Raw genomic sequence first — 18,792 nt, 5'->3', positions numbered from 1 at the left:
GAGTCCCAGATCCTCCAACACTTACAGTGTACTGTAAAATATATTAATATATATGAAACATGTATTTGAGTTCATTTATCAATTATTTATTGAGATCATTTGTAGATTTTTTATGTTGATTTTGTTTGTTTTGTTCTGTTTTATTGTTTAATTCATGCTAAACGTTTAAATACTAAAAGGAAGTGATAGAAATGATGAAATCTTTTACGAAGAATAAGAAGAAGTTTCATTGGATTATATTTCATTTGTATTTAAAGAATCTATTAAAGCTATTAAACTTTTAAATACTAAAACAAGTGTTAAAACTGTCAAATTGTAAAATAATAATAATAAAAAACTTTTAAAATATAATTTAAGAAGTTTATTTAACCCTTTTTTGATTGTTTTATAAGTTGTCATTATTATTTAAATATTGGTATTTAAATTCACCATGTTGGTACATGTCAGATGTTCTCTGGACATGTTCATGTTTGTATTTAAAAGAACTTCCTGGTGTGCGTCCTGCGGAGAGCTCAGGCTCTGCATGGGATCCACGGACCTGCGTGTTCCTGGTTTGTTCACGGCTCCTCGGTTTGAACGTAGCTCCACGGCTCGTCCAATGATATGAGTCCACATGCAGCGCAGGGAAGAGGGGCAGCAGGGAGGCACTCTGATAAAGACTGTCAGCGCCGAGCGGAGCCACACACAGAAGCTGCGCCACGGTGAGGCACGGCACGGCACGGCACGGGTTGCACACAGAGGACTGAAACCGGGTGAATGCAGTCTTTAACACGGGACACTGCTGCAGACCACCATTTCCGGAGATAAGAGTCATTTACACCCAAGACAGGGACGAGGAGCTCACCACATTTCTCCTTCGTGTTTCTGGTTGCGTAATACGCGTGGAGAAAGTGTTCACGGGGGGGGACACTGACGTTAGGGATCCGACTGCACTTGGGAAACTCCTGATTCATTTTAAAGTGTTTATTTTTTAAAGAGCCCACAAGGTACAAAGCTGAAACAGGAGTCGTCTGTCCGCCATGGAGAACTCTCACACGAAGAGTGTGGAAGAAGTTTACAGTTATTTCTGCGTCAATGAAAGCACAGGACTTTCCCTGGACGAGGTGAAGCGACAGAAGGACAAATGGGGCCCAAACGGTAAAAGCACATTTGTATTATTGTGTATTATTGTGTATTATTGTGTATTATTGTGTATTATTGTGTATTGTTCTCTGCACATCAGCATCACATGCTGTGAATGAGACACGGCTCAGAAACGTCTTGTCATTGTAACACGCGTGGTCCGTGTGAGATCGGTGTGCAGGACGGGGAGGAGGACGGGGAGGAGGATGTGGGGTAAAAGTCATCTACCTCACCGGCCGCGTCCGCTCGTGGAGCCATTAAGGGATTTTTGTCCGACGTCATCGCGAGGGTTTCCCGTCGCTTACAAAGTCGCACAGTAATAAACACTCAGATCAAACGCTGGGACATCTGTAGCATGGTAACATTACTGCAACACTGTGTCTAGGCCTGTCACGATACTTCTGATTCAGAAATAATTGCGATAATATTGTCATTTTAAGACCATTTTATGATATAATAATAATAATAATAATTTATTAGCATAATTATGCAAGAATACAGTTTCAAAGAGCGATTCACTTTTCTTAAGAACGATAAAGTTAAAATGATCAAGTTCATGCCTATATATCGTACAAAAAGTCAATAACGTTAAAATGGTCGTGGTCGTGCCTATATATCGTACAATAAGTCAATAACGTTAAAATAATCGTGGTCGTGCCTATATATTGTACAATAAGTAAATAATGGTAAAATGGTCGTGGTCGTGCCTATATATCGTACAATAAGTCAATAATGTAAAATGATCGTGGTCGTGCCTATATATCGTACAATAAGTCAATAATGTAAAATGATCGTGGTCGTGCCTATATATCGTACAATAAGTAAATAACGTTCAAATGATCGAGGTCATGCCTATATATCGTACAAAAAGTCAATAACGTTAAAATGGTCGTGGTCGTGCCTATATATCGTACAATAAGTAAATAACGTTAAAATGATCGTGGTCGTGCCTATATATAGTACAATAAGTAAATAACGTTAAAATGATCGTGGTCGTGCCTATATATCGTACAATAAGTCAATAATGTAAAGTGGTCGTGCCTATATATCGTACAAAAAGTCAATAACGTTAAAATGGTCGTGGTCGTGCCTATATATCGTACAATAAGTCAATAATGTAAAGTGGTCGTGCCTATATATCGTACAAAAAGTCAATAAAGTTAAAATGATCGTGGTTGTGCCTATATATCGTACGATGAGACGATATCGTAAAATGTATCTAACGTCAAGCCCATATATTGTGAGAAGTTGATAATGTAAAAATGCTTGAGGTCATGTCCGTATATCTTACGATAAATTGATAACGTAATTTTTTTAAATTTTGGTCATGTCATATTTACGATAAGTCTGTAACGTAAGAAATCATTGTGTTCATGTCTATATATTGTACGATAAGTCACTAACATAAAAATGTTGTAGGTCATGTCCATACATCGTAAGATAAGTCGATAACATACACACTACAGGTGAACAGAGTCATACATGTTGTACACACTACAGGTGAACAGAGTCATACATGTTGTACACACTACAGGTGAACAGGGTCATACATGTTGTACACACTACAGGTGAACAGAGTCATACATGTTGTACACACTACAGGTGAACAGGGTCATACATGTTGTACACACTACAGGTGAACAGGGTCATACATGTTGTACACACTACAGGTGAACAAGGTCATACATGTTGTACACACTACAGGTGAACAGAGTCATACATGTTGTACACACTACAGGTGAACAGAGTCATACATGTTGTACACACTACAGGTGAACAGAGTCATACATGTTGTACACACTACAGGTGAACAGAGTCATACATGTTGTACACACTACAGGTGAACAGAGTCATACATGTTGTACACACTACAGGTGAACAGAGTCATACATGTTGTACACACTACAGGTGAACAGAGTCATACATGTTGTACACACTACAGGTGAACAGGGTCATACATGTTGTACACACTACAGGTGAACAGAGTCATACATGTTGTACACACTACAGGTGAACAGAGTCATACATGTTGTACACACTACAGGTGAACAGAGTCATACATGTTGTACACACTACAGGTGAACAGAGTCATACATGTTGTACACACTACAGGTGAACAGAGTCATACATGTTGTACACACTACAGGTGAACAGAGTCAAACATGTTGTACACACTACAGGTGAACAGGGTCATACATGTTGTACACACTACAGGTGAACAGGGTCATACATGTTGTACACACTACAGGTGAACAGGGTCAAACATGTAACTAACAGATATCATGAAGCTTCCCCACTTCATGACTCACATCAACACAAGTTTATATTACAAGTGTTTAATATGTACATGAGGCGTTATGTAATGTAGCTGTGGAGAGTTTAAATCTACACACACAGTTACACACACACACTCTCATGTTCTCATGTTCCTCTCGTCTGAAGAAGACGAGTTCTGGAAGATAAATATCCCACATTCTCTATAGAATCTGGTTTTGCCTGTAGTGTCTGGGAACGTAGCCTCACTGTTGGCAGCAGGTGTAAAACACGGGGACATTGTTGAACACTGTAACCTTGTTGGATGTTCCTCAAACGCATCGTGCGGAGAGATCCGTCAGGCATTTGAACAGTGGCCCCAGGATCATCGTAGTAATGTTATCCGTCAAGTTAATCTCGCTTGTTCCAGGCTTAAGCAGCTGTTTTATATTAATATCAACTTGGAGGTCATGGAGGCTCACTTTGACCTTTACATTGATCGGAGTTTTCCTATTGTGTAATAAAGATTAAGGGAGGGGGTTTATAAGCCGCTCTGTTGGCTGGGACGATGTGGGATTTTATCGCGGATAAATTGATCGTGGTGAATTTCCATCATCGGGATAATCGTGAATATCGTCACTTAAAGAAATCTGTAAAACAGAACAGGATTCATCATGCAAGAAGAAACAATGCGCAGGGGGGTCATGATTACCTTATCTACGATCGTTTGTGTCCCATCTGAGGAAAATACTTTGTTTCTTTACGAAATATATTTTGATGATCATCAGGATAATATCGTGACTTATTTCAGCCATGATGATCGTGACATGAAGTGTTCATATCGTGCAAAGTAACATTAAATATTGCTTTATGATTGTTTCTTTAAACAGATGCATAACCTGACAGAAGTATTCAAACAGTATCTCAGAGCGGCACCATCATGGTGGTCAGTGCACGTCTCTGCGTATCGCTCTCCTACTCTGCACGACATTCACAACAACGATTAATCTTCCATTGATCGTGCAGCTCGTGGAAAGCTGTTAGTGTTCGTCGCTCTCTCTCGGATCATACCGACCTCCTCTTGTTGCAGGAGTCAGTTCTTCATCATCTGGTCCTTTATACACAACTTAACTTCTTTTCCTTGTTTGTTTCCCGTGCGCTCCTGGATCGACCCCCGTCTGGACACAGAGCTGCCGGCGGAGGAGGGTAAGCCCTGACGTGTACAACACTTGCTTTGATGATAACAAGTTGCTGCTTTGGTGAATTGTTTTTTTTAACAAACTCTCTTTTCTGCAGGGAAATCTTTGTGGGAGCTTGTCCTTGAACAATTTGAAGATTTACTGGTTCGGATTCTTCTGCTGGCCGCATGTATATCTTTTGTGAGTATTTCCTTATTCCCGCTCTCTAACCTGGACACTAAACAGCTTTCCATTTCCACCTCGAGCTGCCGCAGTGTTTATGTGAAGTCAGACTGGCACACGGGATTATTATTAAACCCTGTGAGTTGACTGGCACGAGGCAATTCAAGCAATGCACGGTGCTGAAGTGTGAACGTCTTCGTTTGTTTGACCCCGGCCGGGGTTACACTCGCACATTAGCGAGCTAAACAGCTGAGAAGGCGAGCGACCCATCTGAGGAATGGTGACAACAGCAGCAGCAGCATTGAGTTGCTTTCACCATGTGCCAAGTAAGACATCTGAGTCGTCAAGCACGACTGCTGTGTAAGGACTCCCCCCGTCTCCCCCGGGCCGCGGACTTGCAGTGCGAGACAGATAAATGTTTAATAGTGGACGTTATGTAATAGCTTCATCAGCATGTGTCCGAGCCTTTTCTCAAGCTCAGTCAAACGTAGTAGTTTAGTGTCGTGTCTCATGGTTTTTACACGGGTCTTAACAAGTCTTCAGGGGGGGACACTTCAGCTGAATACTTTGTAACTAACAGATATCAGCATTAAACTTCTCGAGGTCGATAACCTGCAGTAATCTGATCGTTTTATATTACAAGTGTTCTGAACTGTGATGTTTAAATATGTAAATGAGGACATTATGTTATTAAAGATGTGCTGATCTGCTCCATGTCCAGATCTAAAGAGAAGTCTGGATGAAGCAGGTTCAAAGTGTTGCATGTTGTTCACATGTCAAAGGTTTGTACAGATTCTGGATCTGTCTTTGTATCACTCCATAAATCACTAAATCCTGTCAACACACAGAACTCTGTGCATCTCCTGCATGTAGTGAGTGTAGCGTGTATAACATGAGCTGTGAGTGACATGTGAACAAAGCCCTCTGCACAAAGCTTCAGAATATAGAGAGGAATGAAAGTGGAGAGTTTGGTGTATGTAAGTGCTGCTGAAGTCTTCTCTCTTATTGTTCGGTTGCAGTCCGAGCTTCAGTTCAACAGGTCAAACACTGACCGGTTCAAACGCTCTGGACTTTAAACCCCAGAATTCATGAACTTAAAGTAATTCTTGCATCATTGTGAGATGATTAGTTCTTCTGCAATGTTACATTTTTCACAATCTTTGAATCGACAGCAAAGTAGGTAACAGATGAAGACCACCGTGTGTGTGTGTGTGTGTGTGTGTGTGTGTGAGCTGGTATGTAGTGTGCAGCGTCCAGTCAGGTGATACAGAGGTGTCAGTGGCTGCTGACGGGGGAACAGAGCACCACTCGAGACCAAATTTGGGCCCTCGTCCTCAGTGGGAGGGCTCACACACACACACACACACACACACACACACACACACACACACACACACACACTCTCCCTTAGTTTGATTTATATCCAATTTCAAAGCAAATTAAAATCAGAAAACTAAATCTCTAAACGAGTCCCAAGTTTTCAGCTGCAACAATTAAACATATCGATTTAAAAGTTATTCTTTCGAGTGTTTTAGAAAACATGGAGACGTCCGGCTTCCTTCATGTCACACTAAAGTCCCTAAACTAAAGTGAACATCGTGGACTTTGAGAAGCTGTGATGAACATTTTTGATTTGGTTTTTACACCAAACCTTGTAGAAAGTAATCTGCAGATTAGATGATGGAAGTTATCGTTAGTTGCAGCTCTGTGTTCTTTACGAGGTGCTATAAATGTTTTATATCTAGTGCTTGTTAGCATTTATATTATGTCAACACAATAACCGATAATTCATTAAATGTATAAAAGTCCTCATGAAGCAGGGATATGAATAATGTTCTCCAATGTGAGACGTGTTGCATCTGACTGTCTGTAACATTGTTATTATTTATAATTATTATTAATAATAATAATAATATTATTATTTATAATTATTATTATTAATAATAATTATTATTAATTATTATTATTAATAATAATTATTATTATTAATTATTATTATTATTATTATTTCTAAGTATAAATGACTTATTGATTATTTATATATTTGAGTAATGTGAAGTTATGAATATAATCACTGTTAGAGAGACGCATTGAAACGTCTGCACAGACGCTCACTGAGCTTTATTACATGATGCAACATTAACTAGTTCCTCGTGACGCACGGAGCGACTTCATGAGGACCAACAATGAGACTCCACTTTAATGTTTAAATGTCTGGAACACAAAGATTCACTTTAATGTAAAACACAGACATTTGTTTCTGAAACATTTAAAGACGTTTCTGTCTGAAGAATCACGTTCACCTTCTATCCCATAAACATGAAGTTTCATATAAGGAGCGTCGGCTAATAACAATCTCTGGATATTAACAAAGAGCTTTCATGAAACCTGCGGAGATTAAAAACCTTCCGTTCATAAATGTATAATTTGTCTTTATCACTTATTTTATCTGTTGGACTTCTCATCGTTGTGAACGACTTGTTCTGTGAAGCGTCTTCAGTGTTAACGACGTGTTTCTGTTGCAGATCCTCGCCTGGTTCGAGGACGGAGAGGAAACTATCACAGCCTTCGTGGAGCCTTTCGTCATCTTACTCATTCTTATAGCCAACGCCATCGTCGGGGTGTGGCAGGTGAGACGCTTTCTATTTACTGCTTTAATTATATTGTAACAGGGCGTTAAAATATCAAACAGCAAAGTGTGTGTGTGTGTGTGTGTGTGTGTGTGTGTCCAGGACGAGAAGCGTGTCACTATTATTATTTATGACACTTGATGTGTCGGCCACTCTGAACTTCTACTTCCGTCCAAAGCGTGCATCAGACCTGAGGCGACACGTTTACGGGAGCTGTGACTTTATTGAGGACATAAAAGTTTCCTGCCAGCTTTTGAACTCACTTCGAAACCCAAACGTGCTCGTAGCAAATAATGAACAGATCAGTCCACCTAACGGGATCATTGGACTGCTGCTTACTTCACTAATGTCTCGTCTCAAGACTTAATAAAGGAATAATGAACTTTATTTATATCGCACCTTAACAAAGAGAGAAGAGAGAAACAGCAGATAAACATAAAGTTATATAAAGTTAGTCTTCCTGTATGAGGCTCATTTATTTATGTACAATGTGGGCAGTCCATTCAGAGCCGCGTGTTCTTCCTGCTGAAGAAGAATGAAGATGCTTCTGAAGGACAACTGTGATTTATATTCCAGGTTTCATTTGATCACCAGCTAAATGTCCCCAACAGAAACCTGATAATGATGCATTCAGGTGCTCCCTGATAATGATGCATTCAGGTGCTCCCTGATAATGATGCATTCAGGTGCTCCCTGATAATGATGCATTCAGGTGCTCCCTGATAATGATGCATTCAGGTGCTCCCTGATAATGATGCATTCAGGTGCTCCCTGATAATGATGCATTCAGGTGCTCCCTGATAATGATGCATTCAGGTGCTCCCCTGATAATGATGCATTCAGGTGCTCCCCTGATAATGATGCATTCAGGTGCTCCCCTGATAATGATGCATTCAGGTGCTCCCTGATAATGATGCATTCAGGTGCTCCCTGATAATGATGCATTCAGGTGCTCCCTGATAATGATGCATTCAGGTGCTCCCTGATAATGATGCATTCAGGTGCTCCCTGATAATGATGCATTCAGGTGCTCCCTGATAATGATGCATTCAGGTGCTCCCTGATAATGATGCATTCAGGTGCTCCTGATAATGATGCATTCAGGCATGCGTGTGTGCGAAACACTGCGTGTGTGCGGAACACTGCGTGTGTGCGGAACACTGCGTGTGTGTGCCCCGTGATTCGGATCTCCCTCGGCCCACGCTGCACCCTTCCAACAAGTTTGATAACGTTTCCGTTCTCCTGCTGACCAACAGCTGAAAACATGAACTCTTGATGCAGGAAATAAACATTATTATAGTCGGTGCATGTAAATCTTTGTTCTCCTCTCCAGGAACGCAATGCTGAGGATGCCATCGAGGCGCTGAAGGAGTACGAGCCTGAGATGGGGAAAGTGTACCGGCAGGACAGGAAGACTGTGCAGAGGATCAAGGCCCGAGACATCGTGCCCGGAGACATCGTGGAGATTGCTGGTAGGTTGACCTTTAGCATTTATTAAACGGACATGTTATCGGTTTAACCTGCTGTACAATATATCGTTCTTCCTCTTCATCAGGGCGTGAACGTGTGTGGAAAGGCTGCGATGCTGCACTTTGTCATTTGTTTGAGTCACAGTATCGATACAGAAGTGCAACTTCTGTTTTAATGTGTTCAGTTCAATGTTCAATGTTCAATGTTTATTGTTTATTGGAGCTCTTTATAGATTCATGTAGATTCACAAGAAAGCTCCAAACGAAGTGACGTGTTTCTGCATCAAGCTTTGGTTTGAGAGTCTTTTCTGAAGAAGCCTTTGAACGTGTCGTATCTGAGTTCCCTTTAATGTCTGTATTCATCACTCGTCGTGTTATTGAGTGTCACGATGTCCTGCAGCCCTGAACCTCACGCTGCTCTTACTCTCTGTGTTGTTTGAACTAAAGTTCGTAAACTTCTCTCCAGCAAACATCTGGAACATCTGATGTTTAATGTGATCCTCGCTGCTGTGTTGGCTCCGGTGCTGCAGATCCAATGAGCCCACGTATGGTCATGGATCACATTTAGCACACCCCCCCCCCTCATGTGCCACTGCAGAGGTGACTCACCCTGCAAGAGTGAAGTATTTTGAGATGCTCTTATTAACCCATTGTCTCAAAGGGCTGGGCACATGTGCTATCGAGGCCCACTTTACTCAGTGTGTGTGTGTGTGTGTGTGTGTGTGTGTGTGTGTGTGTGTGTGTGTGTTTGACCACACACACTCAGTTTGAGCTCACTCGAGTAACGTGGTCTTGTGCGTCTTCAAATCTCGTCCCAACTCCACAGTTTGCGGTCCATGCAGGATCTGAAACCCTCGGCGTGACGATGTCTTGAGACTATAATCACATTATAATCGAAGATTATTCAGAATATGGAATAAAACTAATGATTCTTGTCTTGATTAATCGTTTGTTTATAAAATATAAAATGTCCAAATCAGTCAAAACTATTCACTTTAATATGAAACAGCATTTAAAAACTTGATTATAGTTTATAGGTTACATACATTGTGCCTCCTAATGTCCATATGTTGTAAGTCAGAAACATGAAACACGTACAGTAATAACCCCCCCCATACACACTCACACACACGTACAGTATCTACATCTCTGCGGGGGGGATGACCAGGCGTGTTGAGGAATGCGTCCTCAGCGTTATCGTGACCCTCTGTTTCACCCCGAGACACTAAAGTGATGCAGGATTTCTTTTCGCTGCTCAGTGGTGGCTTTTATTTTTAGCTCCGATTACGGAAAGCTGTATTTATAGAAGCGGTGACAGTCGTGGAGAGGACAGGTGTCTGGGCCCACCCTGTGCACGCCTCCCATCATGCACTGGGGGGCGTTACTTCAGCAGGACTCCTGAGTGACCTTCACAAGGACAAATGGAGAACGAGTCCACTGGGAATCAAAATGCATCGTTTCTCTGTCCTACAGCTGAATGCAGCGACTGATCCATGTAGTCTCAGTGTACGAAGATTTCTTCAGTAGATTCAACGTTTTCATGCTTTTACGTGTGTGTGTGTGTGTGTGTGTGTGTGTGTGTGTGTGTGTGTGTGTGTGAGCACATCTCTGGTGAGCACGAGGTCTAAAGTGATTTCATGTGCAGAAATGTCTTTAAATGCTGTTTCAGCCTCTCGAACATGGAGATGTCCTGCATATCTTTGGGTTTGGAACTATCAACACAAGACCTTTAAAGACATCACCATGGACTCTGAGGAACCTGAACAGTCACAATTCTCGAGCGTCTTATGGACCAAACGAGGAATCGAGAGTGAAAATAAGCCTCGGTCGCAGCCCTGATGTTGTATATCATTTGATGATGTGTCGCAGTGGGGAGAAATCTTAATTATTTGGCTCCGGTTTAAAGAGAATATATGCACTCTCCTCTTGCATATTTAGAGACGGAGTTCTTCAAACACTCGCTGAAGGAGCCGGAGGCTTAAATATCAAATGCAGCCCAGCAGGCAGCAGCACCAGATGTTTTATCCTGCAGTCAGAAGAATCGTTTTCTATGGCTCCTCTTTTCCTGAATATTATTCTGCTGAGGCTCCAAAGTGACCCCTGCCGTGCAGAGGAGGAGTGTGATGACGCAGACGCCGGCAGAGGCGAGGTAGAGGACACGGAGACGAGCCCTCTGTGGCTGCCGCTGCCGTGAGAGGAATAGCTTGCAGCCAATCTGAGGCGCTCTCTGGCAGCGTGCTGCTGGGCCTCTGAAAACTGCCTCCTCGCTCAGCAGTCACACTCACGGAGTTTAAAGTGTGTGTGAGGCATCACACACACTTTAAACTCATTACTTCGTGACGTCTTTGTCAACGAGTGTTTTCAAATCTAATCTCGAAGCAGTTGAAGCTGCGACGGCTGCTGTTGCTGTCGGAGACAAATAATAATATAAAACAACTTTATTAATGTTCTACAGGAAGTAAAATATAATATCAAACATAAGAAATGAACATGACAAGATTATAAAAGTGCTTTTTTATTAGATTTTAAGAAATGATGCAAAACAAAATCATCACACATATGATGATAAACATAAATGTACAAGATATAACGAACAGAAACCTTCATGAGTAACGTGGGAACATCAAACCTCACAAAGATATGAACTTGATATTTGAGTCTGAAATAATCATCCAATCAACACGATCAGCTGATCAACCAGCGTTCTACTAGAATGTAGATTTACTCAGTTATAGGATGATGACCACCTAAAGGGAACTTCCGTGTCATGAAGACATAAAACATAAAACAACATTGTTCCCGTGTTGAGTGATTGTGCTGCAGACAGCTGCCACGATACAGCAATGCACGTCCACTAACAGTCTGTGTCTGCGCTGACTGAGCGTACAGTTTGTGTCTGCTCTGACTGAGGAGCGTACAGTCTGTGTCTGCGCTGACTGAGGAGCGTACAGTCTGTGTCTGCGCTGACTGAGCGTACAGTTTGTGTCTGCTCTGACTGAGGAGCGTACAGTCTGTGTCTGCGCTGACTGAGGAGCGTACAGTCTGTGTCTGCGCTGACTGAGGAGCGTACAATCTGTGTCTGCGCTGACTGAGGAGCGTACAGTCTGTGTCTGCGCTGACTGAGGAGCGTACAGTCTGTGTCTGCGCTGACTGAGGAGCGTACAGTCTGTGTCTGCGCTGACTGAGGAGCGTACAGTTAGTGTCTGCGCTGACTGAGGAGCGTACAGTCTGTGTCTGCGCTGACTGAGGAGCGTACAGTCTGTGTCTGCGCTGACTGAGGAGCGTACAGTTAGTGTCTGCGCTGACTGAGCGTACAGTTTGTGTCTGCTCTGACTGAGGAGAGTACAGTCTGTGTCTGCACTGACTGAGGAGCGTACAGTCTGTGTCTGCGCTGACTGAGGAGCGTACAGTCTGTGTCTGCGCTGACTGAGGAGCGTACAGTTAGTGTCTGCGCTGACTGAGCGTACAGTTTGTGTCTGCGCTGACTGAGCGTACAGTCTGTGTCTGCACTGACTGAGGAGCGTACAGTCTGTGTCTGCACTGACTGAGGAGCGTACAGTCTGTGTCTGCGCTGACTGAGGAGCGTACAGTCTGTGTCTGCGCTGACTGAGGAGCGTACAGTTAGTGTCTGCGCTGACTGAGCGTACAGTTTGTGTCTGCTCTGACTGAGGAGCGTACAGTCTGTGTCTGCTCTGACTGAGGAGAGTACAGTCTGTGTCTGCACTGACTGAGGAGCGTACAGTCTGTGTCTGCTCTGACTGAGGAGAGTACAGTCTGTGTCTGCGCTGACTGAGGAGCGTACAGTCTGTGTCTGCTCTGACTGAGGAGCGTACAGTCTGTGTCTGCACTGACTGAGCGTACAGTCTGTGTCTGCGCTGACTGAGGAGCGTACAGTCTGTGTCTGCTCTGACTGAGGAGAGTACAGTCTGTGTCTGCGCTGACTGAGGAGCGTACAGTCTGTGTCTGCACTGACTGAGCGTACAGTTTGTGTCTGCTCTGACTGAGCGTACAGTCTGTGTCTGCACTGACTGAGCGTACAGTTTGTGTCTGCACTGACTGAGCGTACAGTCTGTGTCTGCGCTGACTGAGGAGCGTACAGTCTGTGTCTGCTCTGACTGAGGAGAGTACAGTCTGTGTCTGCACTGACTGAGGAGCGTACAGTCTGTGTCTGCGCTGACTGAGCGTACAGTTTGTGTCTGCTCTGACTGAGCGTACAGTTTGTGTCTGCTCTGACTGAGCGTACAGTCTGTGTCTGCGCTGACTGAGGAGCGTACAGTCTGTGTCTGCACTGACTGAGCGTACAGTTTGTGTCTGCTCTGACTGAGCGTACAGTTTGTGTCTGCTCTGACTGAGCGTACAGTTTGTGTCTGCTCTGACTGAGCGTACAGTTTGTGTCTGCGCTGACTGAGGAGCGTACAGTTTGTGTCTGCGCTGACTGAGCGTACAGTCTGTGTCTGCACTGACTGAGCGTACAGTTTGTGTCTGCGCTGACTGAGGAGCGTACAGTTTGTGTCTGCTCTGACTGAGCGTACAGTTTGTGTCTGCGCTGACTGAGGAGCGTACAGTTTGTGTCTGCGCTGACTGAGCGTACAGTCTGTGTCTGCTCTGACTGAGGAGCGTACAGTTTGTGTCTGCGCTGACTGAGCGTACAGTTTGTGTCTGCACTGACTGAGGAGCGTACAGTCTGTGTCTGCACTGACTGAGCGTACAGTTTGTGTCTGCGCTGACTGAGCGTACAGTCTGTGTCTGCTCTGACTGAGGAGAGTACAGTCTGTGTCTGCACTGACTGAGGAGCGTACAGTTTGTGTCTGCGCTGACTGAGCGTACAGTTTGTGTCTGCTCTGACTGAGCGTACAGTCTGTGTCTGCGCTGACTGAGCGTACAGTCTGTGTCTGCTCTGACTGAGGAGCGTACAGTTTGTGTCTGCGCTGACTGAGCGTACAGTCTGTGTCTGCACTGACTGAGGAGCGTACAGTCTGTGTCTGCGCTGACTGAGCGTACAGTTTGTGTCTGCTCTGACTGAGCGTACAGTCTGTGTCTGCACTGACTGAGCGTACAGTCTGTGTCTGCGCTGACTGAGGAGCGTACAGTTTGTGTCTGCGCTGACTGAGCGTACAGTTTGTGTCTGCGCTGACTGAGCGTACAGTTTGTGTCTGCGCTGACTGAGGAGCGTACAGTCTGTGTCTGCGCTGACTGAGGAGCGTACAGTCTGTGTCTGCGCTGACTGAGGAGCGTACAGTCAGTGTCTGCGCTGACTGAGCGTACAGTTTGTGTCTGCGCTGACTGAGGAGCGTACAGTCTGTGTCTGCGCTGACTGAGGAGCGTACAGTTTGTGTCTGCGCTGACTGAGCGTACAGTCTGTGTCTGCTCTGACTGAGGAGCGTACAGTTTGTGTCTGCGCTGACTGAGCGTACAGTCTGTGTCTGCACTGACTGAGGAGCGTACAGTTTGTGTCTGCGCTGACTGAGCGTACAGTCTGTGTCTGCGCTGACTGAGGAGCGTACAGTTTGTGTCTGCGCTGACTGAGGAGCGTACAGTCTGTGTCTGCGCTGACTGAGCGTACAGTTTGTGTCTGCGCTGACTGAGGAGCGTACAGTCTGTGTCTGCGCTGACTGAGCGTACAGTCTGTGTCTGCACTGACTGAGCGTACAGTCTGTGTCTGCGCTGACTGAGGAGCGTACAGTCTGTGTCTGCGCTGACTGAGGAGCGTACAGTTTGTGTCTGCACTGACTGAGGAGAGTACAGTCTGTGTCTGCACTGACTGAGGAGAGTACAGTCTGTGTCTGCTCTGACTGAGGAGCGTACAGTCTGTGTCTGCTCTGACTGAGGAGAGTACAGTCTGTGTCTGCGCTGACTGAGGAGCGTACAGTCTGTGTCTGCTCTGACTGAGGAGAGTACAGTCTGTGTCTGCGCTGACTGAGCGTACAGTCTGTGTCTGCACTGACTGAGCGTACAGTTTGTGTCTGCGCTGACTGAGCGTACAGTTTGTGTCTGCGCTGACTGAGCGTACAGTTTGTGTCTGCGCTGACTGAGCGTACAGTTTGTGTCTGCGCTGACTGAGGAGAGTACAGTCTGTGTCTGCGCTGACTGAGGAGCGTACAGTTTGTGTCTGCACTGACTGAGGAGAGTACAGTCTGTGTCTGCGCTGACTGAGGAGCGTACAGTTAGTGTCTGCGCTGACTGAGCGTACAGTTTGTGTCTGCGCTGACTGAGCGTACAGTCTGTGTCTGCACTGACTGAGGAGCGTACAGTCTGTGTCTGCGCTGACTGAGGAGAGTACAGTCTGTGTCTGCACTGACTGAGGAGAGTACAGTCTGTGTCTGCGCTGACTGAGCGTACAGTTTGTGTCTGCACTGACTGAGGAGCGTACAGTTTGTGTCTGCGCTGACTGAGGAGAGTACAGTCTGTGTCTGCGCTGACTGAGGAGCGTACAGTCTGTGTCTGCGCTGACTGAGGAGCGTACAGTCTGTGTCTGCGCTGACTGAGGAGAGTACAGTCTGTGTCTGCACTGACTGAGGAGCGTACAGTCTGTGTCTGCGCTGACTGAGGAGAGTACAGTCTGTGTCTGCGCTGACTGAGGAGCGTACAGTCTGTGTCTGCGCTGACTGAGGAGAGTACAGTCTGTGTCTGCACTGACTGAGGAGCGTACAGTCTGTGTCTGCACTGACTGAGCGTACAGTTTGTGTCTGCGCTGACTGAGCGTACAGTCTGTGTCTGCACTGACTGAGCGTACAGTTTGTGTCTGCTCTGACTGAGCGTACAGTTTGTGTCTGCGGCCGCTGCAGCGCTCTCGCTCGATGCTTCACCCGTTTCCAACGTTTTTGTCCCCAAAAGTCAGTCCGACACAAACATGTGACAATAAGTTCAGTAACTCACCCTGACACACAACGTGCAGTGTGTTTAGATCAGATCAATGCACCTCAAGGTGCTTCACAAGCAGAACAAAATAGAATATGTCAAAGTGCTCTAACGATATAAAGTATAAAGATTAGAATAAAATAAGTAATAAAACCGTAGAATTATAAACGCTACATAAAAGGTGCGTTTCTACTTTGCAGATTTGTACGTTGGCCTTTTCTCAGAGCTGTGGGTTTGTCCTGCCTGTGAAGTGTGCAGTCTGGTGGGGAGGGGGGCTCAGGCAGGGGGCAGTGTGTGTGGGGGGGATCTCTCATCTGCTCCTATTGTGCTTGAGAGAGATGACCTTATAGGGAAGCGCTTTGTGGATAACCGTCCCACGCCGGCCGCGCTCGATGCACAGCGACGCTGCCCACCAGCACCCTCCGCTAAGATTCCAGACACCACGGATAGTATGTGACATTTAATGTGCTCTGGCAAACATCCATCGTCACAGAGCGACTGTTTTCTGGCAAAGCTTCCTGACTTGTCAGCACAGACTGAGAGAAACGGTCTCATCTCGCCGACCCGGGAAGCTTTAGAAACACAAAGAACGTAAGGTTGTGTGGGGAAGTCCTGCAGAAGGGCACAGACTGCTGCTTCAATGCAGAGGAAGACTTTGCACGTTTTCATGCACAGCGAACGTCCAATCATCTTCATCAGTTCATCAAACAGCCAAAGCAGCTGGTCGTCGACCTCAACCTGAAACAGCTAAATTAATATATATTTATTTAAAATATATATATATATATTTAAATAAATGTATTTATTTTTAACTCTTTTAATATGAATGTAGTTGAACTTCCAGTTACTGCATGTAGTTCAGTGTGTGTGTGTGTGTGTGTGTGTGTGTGTGTGTGTGTGTGTGTGTGTGTGTGTGTGTGTGTGTGTGTGAATACACTTTAAATATCTTCGTGGTCGATCTTGAGATCTTGAGATTGAATTGCTTCATGGTTATTGTACGTGTTGTTTCTGGCGTGTTATTTGAGACGTTAATAAACGTCGCCCGTCCCGGGTCACGCTGTGTTACCTAGCAACAGGAACGTTGCATGTTGTGTGGAGACTCATGATCTCAGTGAAGAGATGTTTATTTATCCAAAACCAGCTGACGACGTCACGAAACTACCAGACGACTAAAGTCAACTTCACGCACGCCGCTCAGGTTTGACTTCTAATCTGAGTTTACAGTCGGAGCGATGAGTGCAGCTGCTGCACGCTATTTAATAATGGATTAATCCTTCTTTATTTATCACTTATTCTATTTTAATGTAACATTTATTCATCTATTTTACAGCTTCACTACTCGAACAGTTATTATAGCTTTTAATTCTATTTTATTACACTTTTATCGCCTGCGCTGCTCTTAAAGCTCTGAATCATTTAATTATTCTTATTTATTTATTTGTCATCTGAAACACTTTGAACTGAAGCTGCAACGATCAACAGAAAAATAATCTCCAACAATTTAGACTAAAGATGAATCGTTAAAGTAAAGACAGTGTTTTATATCCTATTAAAGTGACACAACGAGACATTTAAAGACATCTTCTCTTCTCATGACGGTGAATCGTGAGAATAATCTGCAGATGAATCGATAGTTGCAGCCGTACTTTAGACGTCAGAGAAAGAAATCAGATAAATGTTTGCAGTCGGGGTAAGATGGTTTCTCCGGTGCGTCCAGTGAGTTGATCCGTACGAGCCGTGCTGCAGAGCTGCAGGATGCTTCACCTGTCGAAGCTTTTTGAAACGGCCCACTCATCGTGACAGGAGGTCAGCCTTTTGTTCCGCTGCCATCAGCACATGTGGCCTCCTGAGGAGCGCTGCCCCCCCCAACACACGGCGGAGGCAGGTGCCAGTCAAAGATAAATCAGTGTCCCTGAAACGTGTGGACTTCATGAGCTGCACAGAGGTGAAGACGTGGTCACGCCTGAGGAGACGCTTAGACTGCTACCAAGTAGGATGTTGACACAAAGGGAGCGACGATAAACAGCCGACATCAGAGCCGGTCTGCAGAGGAACAGCAGGGACACTTTGTAGGATGTATAACACCGGGAGGCCCCCCGGCCTTTAAAAGTTGTGTCAGTATTTCTTCAGAAGCAGTGACTCAGCTCAGGACGCGTTACGCAACCACGGAGGATGTACACGTGAAGCTTTCTTTGGCTTGTAAGGAACAAGATGTCACGTTCTGTTCCTGTGAAGCAGCAGAATAATATTTAAATGTCCTGCAGCGATCGTTTCCCCTCAGGCCGCGTGTACTTCTCCCGTTATTACGTCATACGGAGTTAAACACGTCATAATTCCCTCTAATGTTTTATTAAAGTTTCTCCATAAACACGACGTTTTAAAAGCTGACCTTTAACATCATGAGGATGTTAAAGGTCAGGCGTCCTAAGATCATTGATCGCTTGGAGCTTTAAGATAAAAACTTTGTTTGTTTTCCACTTCCTGCTTGTTGTTACACCAGGAAGTCTTTGTTCCAGTCTTCGGTGACAATCTTGACACAATTTGCATTTTTAACTCGGTGGGCCTATATGCAGACTACGTCCACAGAACTGTGCCGCAGCCTGAGCCAGTTCCCCAGTTTCCACCGTCTTTATGTCTTTATGTACCATCAGGAAGCTGAACTGGGGCACGCAACTCTGATGGACCCAAATTGGCCTTTTCCTTTGAGACGGGCCGATTACGGCTCGCAGGTCCTTAATTTCCTCCTCTTTCTTTGGCTCTCCTTCTCTGCAGCGATGGCAACTCTGTGTGTGTGTGTGTGTGTGTGTGTGTGTGTGTGTGTGTGTGTGTGTGTGTGTGTGTGTTTATCCATTTAGTTTACACTAATGCTGAGTTACAGAAAGCAGACAACATCTCATCTGGTAAATCTTAATTTAGCCTGTACACACACATATACAGCATTGCACAGTACAAGGAGTGTGTGTGTGTGTGTGTGTGTGTGTGTGTGTGTGTGTGTGTGTGTGTGTGTGTGTGTGTGTGTAGATATCATGGTGGAGTCTCTTGCTGTGTTGGTATAATATGTAACATTTGTGCATTAAAATGTAAATAAAGGATTTTAGT

At 44.7% G+C, this 18,792-nt stretch overlaps 1 protein-coding gene across 2 annotated transcripts in view; it reads left to right on the top strand.

Moving 5' to 3' along the window:
- The first annotated feature begins 649 nt into the window (after positions 1-649).
- LOC115014040 (sarcoplasmic/endoplasmic reticulum calcium ATPase 2-like) overlaps positions 650-18,792 on the top strand; it is a 33,844-nt gene continuing 15,701 nt past the window's right edge. For both annotated transcript variants that reach the window (XR_003832849.1, XM_029440679.1), the window contains exons 1-5: positions 650-1,137; positions 4,564-4,581; positions 4,672-4,754; positions 7,262-7,366; positions 8,700-8,838. Coding sequence is in view for 1 of the 2 variants with exons in the window: in XM_029440679.1 (XP_029296539.1) it covers positions 1,020-1,137; positions 4,564-4,581; positions 4,672-4,754; positions 7,262-7,366; positions 8,700-8,838 (463 nt within the window). In the remaining variant the exon portion in view is untranslated. The remainder of the gene's footprint in view (positions 1,138-4,563; positions 4,582-4,671; positions 4,755-7,261; positions 7,367-8,699; positions 8,839-18,792) is intronic.

Source organism: Cottoperca gobio, chromosome 9 (genome assembly GCF_900634415.1).
Source record: "Cottoperca gobio chromosome 9, fCotGob3.1, whole genome shotgun sequence".
Taxonomy (NCBI): Eukaryota; Metazoa; Chordata; class Actinopteri; order Perciformes; family Bovichtidae; genus Cottoperca; species Cottoperca gobio.
Note: the sequence above shows the minus strand (reverse complement) of the source record. Positions and strands in the feature narration are given on the sequence as shown.